The 15,478-nt window shown below is 43.5% G+C and overlaps 1 protein-coding gene across 7 annotated transcripts in view; it reads left to right on the top strand.

Annotated features, from left to right (window-relative positions):
* The window catches only part of B4GALNT4 (beta-1,4-N-acetyl-galactosaminyltransferase 4), a 110,573-nt gene that overhangs the window by 80,120 nt on the left and 14,975 nt on the right, over nucleotides 1-15,478 (top strand). For all 7 annotated transcript variants that reach the window (XM_073554333.1, XM_073554334.1, XM_073554337.1 and 4 more), the window contains 5 exons: nucleotides 1,831-2,929; nucleotides 3,057-3,346; nucleotides 6,728-6,881; nucleotides 11,294-11,366; nucleotides 11,453-11,606. In XM_073554333.1, coding sequence (XP_073410434.1) covers nucleotides 1,831-2,929; nucleotides 3,057-3,346; nucleotides 6,728-6,881; nucleotides 11,294-11,366; nucleotides 11,453-11,606 — 1,770 coding nt within the window. The remainder of the gene's footprint in view (nucleotides 1-1,830; nucleotides 2,930-3,056; nucleotides 3,347-6,727; nucleotides 6,882-11,293; nucleotides 11,367-11,452; nucleotides 11,607-15,478) is intronic.

Genomic DNA, 15,478 nt, shown 5'->3' with positions numbered 1-15,478 from the left:
GGACTGACCTGAAGGAAGCCTGACTTTGCATTTGGTACATACAAAATATTTGACCAAGGTCACTGATGCGGATGAGGAGGAGCGCGGGACTGCTCTCCCTTGGGCATACTGACAGGTTTTACCTGGTGCCGACCGTCGGGGGCAGAGAGTGGAGCGAGGGAGCAACCTGTAGTGCTGTACTCACATACCCACGACCTGTGTCCCCACCGCAGCTGCCGCCCGAAGGCTGATGAGAGAGAGCGAGGTGAACAGCCCTGCCGCTGCCTAGAAGCCTTATGAAATCCCTGCCCGGAAGTGATGGGCGGGTCCCTGCTCTGGCCTCCTGGAGCACCAAGATGGCGCTGGTACAGGAAGAGGAAGCCGGGGGGCGGGGCCTGCCAGGAGCCGGAATCTGGCGTCTGCCATGCTGGGCTCCTGCTGGAGCCCAGGGCCATAACGCTGATTGTCCTACACCCGGTCGGAGGGGTGAATTCTGTGGAGGCGGAGTTAACTTTTTTCATGCATAGTGTCAACCTCCTAGTGACAGCAGCACACACCCACGGTTCCTGTGTCCCCCAATGAGACGAAAGAGAAATAAGAGTTGCAAAAACTGCTGTCAGACTGACAGCACATCGCATATCTTTTTTGCTGGACTTAAGAGTAATGATAGACAGCAGCACATCACTTCATAGTACAAGGATGACTGATCCTAACTAATGGTCTTTTCTCCCCCTATAGTCTGCAAATATAGAGAATTGCTGCATGTAAATCAAAGTATAACAAGCACTGTTTAGCAATGATGTGTTAGCTATCATTGCTCTTTATGGGCTCATTATCTGGCTGTGTAAAATGACCCTTAGATCAGGCATGCTAAATGTTTTCAAATATTTTAAATGAATTATATTTTATAAGTGAAATCCGCTTCTTTCTAATTCTCCCTCTGGCACTCCTGCCTGCCGACCTGCTGAATTCCTCATTAACGTGATTGTTTCAGCATGATAAATGGTTAAAATTGCAAATTGCTTGCATTTGATTATTAAAAATATTTTCTGTTCTAAAGAACAGAGGAACTGTAGTGTACGGTTTGTTTCCTAGGTTAGCATCCACCTCTGCCGTCTCAGTGGTGGCCTGTGTCCTAGGCAGTGAGTACACTGCTGGCAAGCACTTTACTATAGAGCTTGCGAACACTGCGTTGAAGCTGGCTAGGTCATTGGATCCAACCGAGTTGAGTGTCCCTACATCCTTCCGATGCTACAGAGATAGAATTGAAAATACGTTCCGTTTGGGCCAGCAGCTCAGCTATCCTTCTAGCTCAAACGGTCAATCTTTAGTAGTGCATCACCGCCTGGTACACAGGAAGCCAGTGCGCTAGCGAAGACAGATTTTGAGAAAACCCCCTTAACTCTGAAAAACTGCTAAAATCCATCTTGCTGAAGAAGTCTGTGGAGAGAGGCGTGAGGGAGAGAAGCAGAGACACACAGATGGTGCTACTTCTTTCTAGTATTTTATCTTACCCCACAGCTGGATTCACCGTTGTACTGTTCAGTACTGCTGTATAAGGTCCTCAATTCTGCTGCTGCTCATGAGCTTGTGCTCCATAGAGACAGGAATCCTGGATGCTGAAGGAACATCATAGCAGCTAATCTCCATCCACCCACTAGCCCAGAGACAACTGAAAATTGCTGATAGAACATGCATAGGGGAAAACTCGTGAAGAAAATTGGTGTAAATCTGTGTCTTGAGAAGGTTTTACCTATCTTAAACCAATTACTAATATTTTTTCATGTTTTTTTATGTCAATCGACACTCATTAAATCTTGCATAATTTTATAACTATTCTTTTCCGCTTAGATTTCATGGATGACGATGAAGATGAGGATGACTCGCTGCTTCCTGGCACATTGAAGAAAAATATTCCAGAAGAGATGATGACTGCTGCCATGTCACCTGCCCCAGTGGTTCCTCAGCAGACCAACATCCACTATAATGATTCATTGGAATCTATGCCTGTAATAAATTATAGCACGAGGTCTTCTCTCAGATCCCTCTTATGGGCACCTAGGGAAAGCCCACCTTCTGCTCGCAGAGGAAGTAGGAAACGCTTAATGCCATTGCTTGGTGGACAAGGAATTGGTGAGGAACCCACTGGTGGGAAATCTTTAAGAACTAGAGAACGAAATCATATTGCTCATAGGACAAAGGGAAAGAATTCAGACAGTAAATCAAGAGTCAGAGGAGGGTTAGAAACTTGGAGGCAGGGTGAGAACTCCATGATGAGAAATAAACATGGGAAATTAGAAAAAGAGACCGAAAAGCAGGACAATGTAGAAGTAAGACCTAGTGATGAAAGCAAAACGGAGGTCACCACAAAAGTAGAGAATGTAAAACAGAACTCAAATAAACAAGAATCGGATAAAGTCTATGTAACACGACTTCTCTCTGGCGTTAAAAAGTCTCGAGGTCCAGTCTTCCCTGGGATGTTGTTACCGAAACCTAAACCACGGAGAACCTCTCGAGTTCATGAGCACCGTCATCTCCCTACACCTCCAAAACTGTCACATGGGGCAAAACTATCTAAACCCTGGACTCCACCTGATACCTCAGAACTTGGACTTTTCAGTTGGGACGGTCAAACTGAAGTCCCTGGAATATCCCTCCCTACCTCACCTAGTCTTCCTGGTGACCCTCCCTCGCTCAGCTTATCTTCAGAAGCCCCAGCAGAAGAATTACAGGACTACAGCTATGAGGATGCAGAGCCTCGGCAAACCTGGCCAGAGGATGCCATTAACTGGCAACGTACATTTAGCGTAGGAAACGTAGACTTTGAAATGTTAAGGTCAGACTGGAATGATCTTCGCTGCAATGTGAGCGGCAACCTGCAGCTTTCTGAAGCGGAAACTGTGGATTTGGTGGCTCAGTACATGGAAAAACTGAATGAGAAGAATGGAGGGTGAGACAATTGTTAATCGCTTCCAATGTACAAAAACATGTATATATTGTTTGTATGCTCTCTTCTAACTTTCACCCATGTACCTATTTTTTTTTTCTAAAATGTTGATTTTCCAATTGTTTTCTAGCATTTACACTCTACTCCGTATAATCAATGTGGAGAAGCGCCGCGACTCTGCGAGGGGCAACCGATACCTCATGGAACTAGAGCTGGAAGAACGAGGACGTAAAAAAGTGAGACTGGCCGAGTACGTGTATCTTTTGGTGCACCGTGGTGCCGGCGGTGACAGTGATGAGAGTCCTCCTGCAGAACCACCTGAAGTTTCCCCCAGTCCTTCCATTTATACTAAACCAATCTTGTGCCGACCTGTCAGTCTTAGCTGGAATCCTCGCGCCACGGTGCACTTCGTTGTACCTGGTGAGTTCTCATTGCCCTTGAATGCATTATCGGCATGCTTCTTTTGTGCAATTTTTTTTGGCAAACTTATCTTTTTATGTATATTTTACAAATTATCATAAGCTGATAAAAAAAAAAGTCATGTTGCATTTTGCAGAAGTAGCTACAACCACATTGGTTCAGTTGTTGCATCATTTTTTGGCATAATATTGCTTTGTGCGGTAATGAAGTCAGTCAGCGGAGCTGCCTGAATGTGTGGAAGCATTGTGGAGAATGCCGGGACTTCAGATCACAGCCAGATATCTCATTTTCTGCTGTTTATTTTCTGTGTTTCTAAGCAGTGGGTCTCTTTTGGATAATAAAATGGGTCAGTAGGGAGGCAGCGCGCAGAGTTTGCTGTATCCTTTGTTGTAGCAATGTGTCTCGCATCATCTATTTTACAGCAGGATGGTGCAGCTTTCCAAATGGAAAATCCCACGTTTATTTGCTAGGAGTTTCCATGTGCATAATCTGTTTTTACAATAAACATTTTTCTGAATTGCCTAAAAGGGATTTTTTTTTTTTATAGTTGACAATAATGTCTCACATTGACTGAACTTTTAATAAACGTCTCTCCGACTTAGGGAGCAGGGGTTAGCACACAACATCATTTTGAGGCTGATTCCACCCAGAACCTAAAAAAAGTCAAGAAAAATGAACATTGTGCACAGCAATATCAAAACGACTAAGGCTATGTGCGCACGTTGCAGATTTTGATGCGGATCCGCAGCAGTTTTTGACTTGCGGATTTGCATCCGCAGTGTAGTGCACAGTCAGTGTTAGCCTATGGTAAATTAAGAATTGCTGTGCACTTGTTGCGGAAAAATCAGCACAGATTTGCAGCGTTTTTTTTTTGTTTTTCCGCAGCATGTCCATTCTTTTTGCAGATCCGCAGCAGCGTTTTCCAGTCTGTCTTTCTTTCTTTCTTTCTTTCTTTCTTTCTTTCTTTCTTTCTTTCTTTCTTTCTCGCTCTCTCTCTCTGAAAGCTGTGAAGCATTACATCATACCCCTAAAAATGATCTTCACTTACTACTCTCCTGCTTGGTACTCGGCAGCATATAGTCTGATGGGCGTGTATGGACCAACCTCGACACCTGACGTAATCTCGCTAATCCGAGCCCCTCTGCCTTTTATTAATGAGCCCAGGGTTAGTGAGCTCACGGCAGGCTCCGAGGTTGATCTGTACACATCCATTGGAACACACAGCTCCAATTACCTTGCAGGTGAGCAGTGATTAAGGATCATTTTTTTAGTGGTATGCATGGATGAACGGATCGTTAGGATCCTATTTAAAAGTGGCTTATTTAATGCTGGCAGCTGCCTAATAACGGGAAACCTGATGACATCTCTAACGCCCTCCAATGACCAGAAATGTGCAGTATAAAAAATGAAAATTATGCCTTATGCAGGCGGACCCTATAGATGCATATACATTTGGGCATATTTGCCAGTTACTGGGGAAAAAAGGATCAGACCTGCTGGATTTGAATTTGCCTGATTCCTTGTTCCTCTGAGAGATGAGCGCTCTTGCAGATGTCTGCAAGCAGCTTATTTCTTTCTCCTATTAACAGAAAATCAAGTAAGCTTGGTCGAGCGTGCATGTTTATAGGCTGGTTGGGAGCTGTTGACAGGTATGTATTATGTATGCCCAACTTAATTGCTTATGGACCACCAATAGACTTTAAACATTTGGGCGGTCCACAGTTTACTCTGCAGTGATGTTTTAAAATGTCATTGCAGAGTGCGCAGTTGCATAAGATCATGGAGCTGCGGGAGCTAGTTGTTAGATGCAGATAGACTCCCCATAGAGAAGGCAGAGATGATGATAAACCATCTCTGCCTTTATGATTGATGTATACATGGAGCTAAACAAGTGCTGTGTATACAGTGTAGAAACTTCTGACAGCGCTTCATTCTCCAGACTCAGTGATCATGTGATTGCCAGGTGCCGGGAGAGGAAGAGTTTTTGGGTCTTGGCATATATCCAAAAAATACATTCTGCCTCATTATGGGTTTTACTATACATCTTATCACCACAGAGCAATTAGACCCTGATTAGATAATGGGAAGAGAAAATGATACACTCCTTATCAAATACTGCTATGCAAATACACATTAGATGGCTGTTGACTGAACCATGATTCACCTGATTGTTCGTCCGTCTCTCCCATACACAGGAATGGTCGCTCTGCCAAATGATCCTGTGTTTTCTATGAGAGAGCCGCTGCCAAACTCCTTGGGGGGCAGCTTATCTCTCCAAGAATAAAAAGGATTGACAGTTCAAAACTGGTCATCCTGGATCCTTATCTCCCCCCAACATCATCTGTTACGGGCCCCCATACATATTACACTGTCACCAAAAGCATAGGCGAGATAGGCCAACGTTAGTCTTATGTGTATGCAAGGATTAATCCTGCATGTGCGTTTTTTTTCTTGTTGTGGTTCAACCCGTACTTCATCTCCTGTGTCTGAACAGACTCTAAGGCTGTGTGCACACGCTGCGGAATATGTGCGGATTCATCCGCGCGGATTTTGTAAAATCCGCAGGTGAAACCGCAGGTCAAAATACCTGCGGTTTTACCTGCGGATTGCTCTGCAGTTTTGCCCTGCGGTTTTTCATCTCCTCAATGGAGGAGATGGCAAACCGCAGGAGAATCCGCAGAAAGAATTGACATGTCAATTCTTTCTGCGGATTGAAAACCGCGGAAAATTCCGCACCGTCTGCACTGCGGTTTTTGATTCCCATAGGGAATCATGGTACTGTACACGGCAGCAGAAACTGCTGCGAGTCCGCAGCGGCCAAAACCGCTGCGGAACCGCAGCAAGATCCGCAGCGTGTGCACACAGCCTAAGGGCCCCTTTACATTTAGCGATGCACCAGTGATCCCGACCACGATACGACCCAGTCAGGATCGCTGGTGCATCTCTAAATGGTCGCTAGTGAGCTGTCACACAGGCAGATCTCACCAGCGATGTAGCGACGCAGCAGCGGTCGTTACTTACGTTTCAAACGCGGCGATGATGACGTCCTCCACCCGCGTCCACTCCAGCAGGAAGCGCCCAACGAGAAATGGACTTCCACGATCTCGCGCGATCAGCGACAGACAGCGGGGGAGCCGGTCGGAGGTAAGTATCACATATAGCGATATCACTAGCAATATCGCTCTGCGTCACAAAATCGGTGATGCTTTAGCGATATTGCTAGCGATATCGCAATGTGTAAAGCCCCCTTAAGATCCAGGTGAATTCACTAAATACAAATTGGTCTGACAATGTAGTTGTGAAGTCCATCACTTTGTTCACCTCACTATCTATTTATGACCCCATTTCTTCCTCTTTGTGTCCTGCTTTCCTATCTTGCAGTTAAGAACCAGGCCCGTTGGGTCCAACAGCTGATCAACGATCTGGAGTTTGTGTATTTCCGGACTCGTGATGACCAGTTCAATCTCATTCTAGTGGATTACGACAGCGAGGACATGGATGTAGAACAAGCTTTGCGTCGTGCTAAACTGCCAAGGTATTTACTATGCAACTTATAGACAATGTTGTGAATTATTAAAGTGCACCCCCAGTTCTGAGAGTAAAGGCCCCGTTACACGCTTCAATATCCCAGTGATCCCACCAACGATCCGACATGGATGGGATCGCTGGGACATAGTTAGCTGATCGCTGGTGAGCTGTCACATAGGCAGACTCACCAGCGATCAGGACCAGCGAGCAAGCTGGTATCCAATGTAAACAGCGGGTAACTAAATGCGGCGTGGCGCTTAGTTGCCCGCTGTTTACCCTGGATACCAGCTCCCAGCGTCTGCTGTATGGCGCGGGGAGCTCGCTGATTGTTGGTATCTCGCTGTCACACGCAGCGATGTGTGCTGCCCAGCGGGAGACCACGATAGATTTATGGCCCAGACCATTAGGCAACGATTAACGATCAGCCAACTGATCATTGCTACGTGTCACACACAACGATGTCGTTTCGACATCGTTGCAACGTCACCAAACTGGTGAGGTTGCAATGATATTGTTCACAATATCTTTGCGTATAACAGGGCCTTAAGAATGTGACTGTTTTTCCATTTCCATATGCATTGACTCTCATTCCTTCGTACACCCGTGCTTGTATTGTGTAGTATACTGTATGTCAGGCATCTAGAATTAATGACGTTCTTGATGGTTCTGCTTTGTGGTCTTTTTTGAGTTATCCACGGATATGCGCATTTGTGCAGTTACTGTCCACAGATGAGCCCGCAAAGTGGAGTAGAGATGTAGTACATGTGCTGACGGGAATTGTAAGGTTATGATCATTACAATATTCTTATTGCCCATAAAGGGTTGTTCCAAAAATGAATTTAAAAAAGTTGTCCCCAATCCATTGGATTGGGAATACCTCGCTGTTCGCAGGGGGGGTCAGACCATCAGCGATATGGGGCATTAAAGTCCCATGCGTGAGGTTCTGAAGCCCCAACTTTGGAATCGCTGGGGGTCTCAGCAGTCGAAACATCCTCATCAAAAGCCATTGGGTCTAAAGTAGGAGCATAGAAGCTTTTTCTTCTGCAAGGGCCATTTTGATATTTATACTATCATTCGCGGACCGTACAAAATCATCAACTTGAAAGTGACCTTGCTAAATTCGGTTACGCAGTTAATTAGCTGACCCCTAATGTAACCGTTGGAGCGGCTTTTCTTTGGTGCGACTGTGATGTTAGATTGTATAGGTGATATTGCTACTCGTAACCAATTTAACAGATTTGCGTCGGTCTGGAGTCGACTCTTGGCGATAAGTTTTGCAAAGAACTTGCAGCAATAAGTTGTTCCGAACACAGGTGTATATTACACTGCATGTCTCCTCACAGTGGGAAATTCATTTCACATTGAGAACTGGGACTGTTGTATATACTTCACATAGGGTACACTGGGGCTGGAGCATAAATATCACATAGCAGACTGTTATGCTAGTGTAGCAGATCACTCGGCATAATAGGTAAATCTAACTACTGCAGCTGACACTGCCGATTCCTGTACAGACTAGAGATCCTGACCCTGCCGTCCCTAGTGGTTCCTACGTGAGTACAGATCACTCTAACCACAGAGTAGAGGATGACAACTCGGACCTATGCTGCCTAAAAGGCCGTGGAGCGCATCACGTTTCTCCTTTAGAATTGGAGGGCAGAGCAGAGTGTGAATTACTTACAAAAGGGAAACTGTGCTGATAAAGGAAAAAACCCAGAGTGAGTAAACCACAAGATAACTCATAAAGTACCTATTGTTAGAAAATATACCACCTACTTCCTAAAAAGAAACAGAAGCCAGTTACAAAGCAAAGAACAGAAACCTCAAAGAGAGAAACCCTAGCTGGAAATACACTGACTGGTTTTAAACTACAGCAGTATGGCTGAACATCCAAATGAGAATATCACCAGTAGGAAATGTCAGCAGGGGGCAGAAAATAAAGCTGCACCCTAAAGGTGATAGAGCAAACAAATGAAAACACCTGTGTTTTTCTAAGCAAAATGCAGCCAGAATAGCAGAACCTAAACACCTGGAAAAAGGTATGTCTGCTGTGTCTCAGCGGACAGGGAAGCCGAACACAAATAACAGGCTCAAGGGTTCGAATTCAGGAGCATAACGCAGACACTGTGACTAGTGCATATACATCACATAGGAGACACTGGAGCTTAGAGCATATACATGTCATAGGAGACGCTGGGGCAACAACAAGAGATTTGGAAGGAAGAATAGGAACATTAAGCACCATGGCAAGACAAGCCGCTGCATGGGTTGTACCATTGACAGATAATGGAGGTGGCTGACATGAAAAAATCCTACCAATGGCTGGAGAAAACTGGACTCCGAGACAACACAGAGGCACTAATCATAGCGGCACAAGAGCAAACACTAAGTACCAGATCCATAGAAGCAGGAATCTACCACACAAGACAAGACCCAAGGTGCAGACTATGCAAAGAAACCTCAGAAACAGTCCAACACATAATGGCAGGATGCAAAATGCAAGCAGGAACAGCGTATACTGAACGCCACAACCAAGTAACGGGAATTGTATACAGGAACGTCTGCACAGCATAGGGGCTAAGTCCCCTAAGTCCAAGTGGGATACCCCAGAGAAAGTGGTGGAGAATGAAAGGGCTAAGACTGTAGAGGGAGTTAGTAGACAAAATCCGCGCTGCCGACAGAATGGAGACGCATATTCCAGTATGGTACAGTAAGGTGGTGGTTTATTTCAATGCGTTTCAAAGTATATAACTTCTTCAGGAAAAACCACAGGCAAGTTATATACTTCGAAACCTGTTGAAATAAACCACCACCTTACTGTACCATACCGGAATATGCGTCTCCAATCTGTCGGCAGCGCAGAATTTGTCCACTAACTCCCTCTGAAGTCTGAAGGTCGCTTGCTGACACGTGTATTCGCTGCGGCTGGATTTCTATATTATATGCGTCTTTAACAAATTGAACAGGTGAGTTTAATCTGAGTGCTAAACTAACCGTTTCTCGGATAAGACCCTATGTACGCTGATCTCTCCTACAGTTTTAGGGCTAAAATCCTGTGGGACTTCAAGACGGATAAGCAGGTGTTGGCTAACCAACCAAACATTGTGATAGTAGATAAGGATCAGAAGACGGCAATGATAATAGATGTGGCAGTGCCAAATGACATCTGAAAGAAGGAATATGAGAAGCTGGAGAAATACCAGGGACTCGAAGGAGAACTGTGGAAGGTGAAGGCAACAGTGATTCCAGTGGTGATAGGAGCACTTGGAGCAGTGACCCCTAAGTTGGAAGAATGGCTACAACGGATCCCAGGAGCAACATCTGAGCTCTCTGTCCAGAAAAGCGCAAGGCTGCGCAGAACCCTCAAACTCCCAGGCCTCTGGTAAAGGACCCGAGAATGAGAAAGGACAATAAAGACCACCCTAGTGGGGGTGAGAAGGCAGTTTTTTTAAGTTTTATTTTTATATAAATCATATCCATATGGCCTGGCCATTAATGAGTTAACCGTAGCACTGCTTGAAAGTGCTAAAAGTATACTTGGCAAAGCTTAGCAGCTGCTGTAGAAATCATTTTTAAGAAGTTTTGCAATCAATAGCAATCAAATTAGTTTCACTTGGTTTTATGCATTTTTAATAATGTGGAGGCTAATATCTGATCACCAATTTGCTTGCGCACCACTTTCCATACATGTATCTCTTGTTTTTAAGATGAGTCGTTTTCTATGAATAAAGTTAGTTGAAATAATGTTGATCACCATTGCCCTTAGGCCCAAAATCATCAAGTCTGGCATTTTGCGTGTCGGGCCTAAAGGTGAATCTGTCAAAATCTTTTTGCTCCCCCATCTGAAAGCAGCATAATGAAGAGGTAGAGACCCCGATTCCAACAATGGATCACTTACTGATCTGCTTGCTGACGTTTTGACGAAATCCGTTTTCTCTGCTGTAGACCTAGTAGTTCTCTGAATTCTGAGCTCTGTATAACCCCGCCCACACTACCGATTGGCAGCTTACTGTGTACACTGTGCATAGGCAGAAAGCTGGGAGTGTCCGTTTGGCCCTCAAACCAGTGGTTTGAGGGCCAAAACTTAAAAAGTTTGTACACGGTTTTTGTGCCCAGAAATCACTTGTAAGACTCATGTTTTATGGTGACCTCAGTGAATTGCTCCTAAGGGTACGCTCACATCTGCATATATAAGGCGGCTGAAAAATTGGCGAGTATCAGGCGACTGTCATCCGTTCTTTTCTCGCCTATCCTCCGTATGCAATGTGTTTTTAACATCAGCTTTCATATACTGTAATTCTCTGTGATTTCAAGCCAGTTTTCTAACTAAAAAACAATCTTATCCACAGATATAGATGATAGATGGAAAGTAATATGTCAGTAGGATATGTAATCTGCTGTCATTTCATTTTTTCTTAGTTATCAGTATCTGAAGAGAAGCGGAAATTTTGAGCGGTCAGCGGGACTACAGGCGGGAGTCGATACCATACAGGTTAGAAATGATTACAGCTCGGAGCTCTTTATGATTTTTTGTATGCAGATGGCGCTATTCATCAGCTCACCGGTGTGTTTCTGCAGGACAATCATAGCATTGTGTTCCTGTGTGACCTGCACATACACTTCCCTCTTTCAGTACTGGACAGTGTGAGGAAGCATTGTGTGGAGGGACGCTTGGCTTTTGCCCCTATTGTAATGAGACTGAGCTGTGGAAGCTCGCCGCGGCAGCCCCGAGGTAAGACGGAGAACAGGACCGGACACTGTCCACTACTCACAATCTTTTGATGTTTAGTTTTTGTGTCCACATATATTTTCATATTGGCAGGCTCCCTTTTGTCTTATAAATTAGCCTTAAAGGGGGTTTCCGACTTATGGAAAAAGAAATTTCGCTCCAGCTGCATAAAATCTTCTTTTATTGGAAATACATAAAATGACAAATAGTTCAGCTCTCCATATAGCCACAACCAGACCAAGATGAAACAAAAAGCTACGCGTTTCGACCTACATGGTCTTTATCAAAGCCATACCCAGTCTCTGGTCCGACTCAGCTATATATAAGAGACTGGCCAATGAAAAACATGCAACTGATCACATGATACCTAATTAAGGTCCTGCTCATGAATAATATCACATATAACAATACATTATTAAAACCATTAATAGTAGTGCAACATTAGATCGTGTCTTTTATTCAGACCAATTGGGTCTCTCGTGTTCAAATGATATATCCAAAATGCCTCTGGGGTGAGGAGTCGTCGTCTCATATCTCCCCCCCGAGATGACATGCTGACCCGTTCTATCCCTTGTATTTTAAAATGGACGTACTTCTGGCGTGACATTCTATAAAATGATTTGACGCTGCTGATATATTTCTTCCAAAATTATTAGTGTTTGTGACATCATATATTCTTATTTTTAGTTGTCTGGTTGTGCACCCGACATAGGACAAATTGCAAGCGTCACAGTTGATTTTGTACACTATAATTTTCGAGTTACAATTAATGTAGTTATTAATTTTAAATTTAAGAGTATTGTCACTGTTATAATATTCCTTGGATATCTGTGCATGCTTGCACATTTTACAACAGGTAGCACCGCATTTATAAAAGCCCTTATTTTTTAGCCAATTATCTTTGGTATTTCTACTGGATGAAAACATGCTGGGTGATAATTTGTTACCCAAGGAGGGGGCTCTGCGGGACACTACATTTACACCAAATGTTAAAATATGTGCCAATTTCTCATCTTCCTATAAAATGGGTAAATATTTATATATGATTTTTTTGATGCCCGAAAATTGCGGACTGTATTGGAAACAGATATAGGGTTTATTTGCTATATCTTGATTCTTTCTTTCCCTTGTAAATGGCATGATTAATTCCTCCCGATTTTTGGTGTGTACTATTTGCTGAGCTCTTTTAAGTGTCCAATTTGGATACCTTCTATTTTTCAATTTGTTGGTGACATATTCAAATTCATTCTTTAAGGCATCATTTGAGCTACAATCTCGTTTAATGCGAGTATATTCACCAACTAGGATGGATTTAATTGTTTGTCTGTCATGACTGCTAGTTGCATGTAGGATAGTGTTCCCACTATGATGCGTTTTTGTTTGAATGATATTACCATCAATACCCATCAAATCCAAGTCCAAAAAGAAAATTTTTTTCGAATCATTTATAGTTAAATTGGATATTGTATTGATTGGAATTAAGATATTTGACAAAATCCGGTATGGCAGACATATGTCCGCCTCAAATAATTAGGGTGTCATCGATATATCTGCCATACCAGATTAACCACTCGAGGAACGGATTGGAGACTGAATATATGAATTGCGACTCCCAAAAACACATTACAAGGTTGGCAAGGGAAGGTGAAAATTTAGCACCCATTGCCACACCCTTTAATTGCAAAAAAAATTGACCATCAAACACAAAAAAATTGTGTGTCATTAGAAATGCAACCACCTGTATGATATAATCATGCAATTTATGAGAAAAATTGCTGAATTTCTGGAGATGAAACCGCAGTGCCCTAATAGCCACGTCATGAAAAATACAGGTGTACAATGAAATTACATCACATGTGAGCCATGTATTGTTGGAAGACCAGATTTTTTTTGGAAAAAAATCCCAAAATTTGTTTTGAATCCTTAATATATCCCGGAGTGCGTTGAACCAAGGGTTGAAGAAGCGAATCTACCCATTGGCATAGATGTTCATTGGTAGACCCAATGCCCGAAACTATCGGACACATTGGAGGGATACCATCAGATTTGTGTATTTTAGGCACTCCGTAGATAATTGGGAGAACGGGATTTTTTACTTCTAAGAATTCAGCCTGACTGGATGTTAGTATTCCCAGACTGAGACCTTCTTTGACAATGGCACTGAACGGGTCAGCATGTCATCTCGGGGGGGAGATATGAGACAGCGACTCCTCACCCAAGAGGCATTTTGGATATATCATTTGAACACGAGACACCCAATTGGTCTGAATAAAAGACACGATCCAATGTTGCACTACTATTAATGGTTTTAATGTATTGTTATATGTGATATTATTCATGCGCACGACCTTAATTAGGTATCATGTGATCAGTTGCATGTTTTTCATTGGCCAGTCTCTTATATACACTGTGTTCCAAATTATTATGCAAAAAGAGTTTAGGAGTGATAAGGTTAGAATTTTTTTGTTTGTCATTTAAACTCATTGATGGTGATGTGTGTCAGGGCTCTTTATATCACTGAAAGCAATTGTAGATACCTGTGCAAATTAGTTTGGCAGGTGTGTCCAAATAAAGGCAAGACTACTTAAGAAGGCTGTTCCACATTATTAAGTAGCCTACATTTTTTGCCAAAATGGGAAAGAAAAAGGATGTGTCGGCTGCTGAGGAGCAACAAATTGTGGAGTATTTAGGTCAAGGCATGACTACAATCAACATTGCCAAGACACTTCATCGTGATCATCGCACAATCAAGAAGTATGTAGCTGATTCCCAGCACACACGTGTGCGTGCTGATAAGGAAAAATTGAGGACTCTTTCCAACAGGCAATTGCGTCAGGTTAAAAGAGCAGCTGCAAAAATGCCTTGTCATAGCAGCAGACAAGTTTTTGAAGCTGCTGGTGCCTCCAACGTCCCCCGAACAACAAGATACAGGGTCCTTCAGAGGTTTGCCGCTGTGCGTAAGCCATCCTGTCGACCACCTCTATCCACTGCACACAAGCAGAAACGGCTCCAGTGGGCCAAACGATACATGAAGACTGACTTCCAAACTGTTTTGTTCACCGATGAGTGCCGTGCAACGCTCGATGGTCCAGATGGATGGAGTGGAGGATGGCTGGTTGATGGACACCCCATGAAAACACGGCTAAGGCGCCAACAAGGAGGAGGTGGAGTAATGTTTTGGGCTGGAATCATGGGGAGAGAGATTGTTGGCCCCTTTAGGATCCCTGAAGGGGTAAAGATGACCTCCATAATCTATGTGGAGTTTCTAAAACAGCATTTCCTGCCATGGTTCAATAGGAAGAACCGTGCTTTCCACAGCCAGATCATTTTCATGCATGATAATGCACCGTCTCATGCTGCAAATAACACAACTGCATCTCTGGCTGCTATGGGCATAAAAGAGGACAAACTTATGGTGTGGCCACCATCTTCCCCTGACCTCAACCCCATTGAGAACCTCTGGAGCATCATCACAAGGAGTGTCTATGATGGCGGGAGGCAGTTCACATCTAAGCAACAGATCTGGGAGGGTATTCTGTCCACATGCAAAACAATTGAAGCACAAACCATCCAAAAACTGACAAATAATAATTTGGAACATGCATTTTGAGTGTTTATTATTTTAAAAAATATACTGTTTTCATAGGCAGTTTGTTCAAAAACATTGCAATTATGCTAGAATATGAGATGACTGGAAAATAACAATGACTGCAATTCATATAGGTAATTTAGAGAAAATATGAGGAAATATTTTTTGCATTACAATTTGGAACACAGTGTATAGCTGAGTCGGACCAGAGACTGGGTATGGCTTTGATAAAGACCATGTAGGTCGAAACGCGTAGCCTTTTGTTTCATCTTGGTCTGGTTGTGGC

The sequence above is a fragment of the Dendrobates tinctorius genome, unplaced genomic scaffold (assembly GCF_039654945.1).
Source record: "Dendrobates tinctorius isolate UK_male_01 unplaced genomic scaffold, ASM3965494v1 ptg000211l, whole genome shotgun sequence".
NCBI classification, from domain to species: domain Eukaryota; kingdom Metazoa; phylum Chordata; class Amphibia; order Anura; family Dendrobatidae; genus Dendrobates; species Dendrobates tinctorius.
Note: the sequence above shows the minus strand (reverse complement) of the source record. Positions and strands in the feature narration are given on the sequence as shown.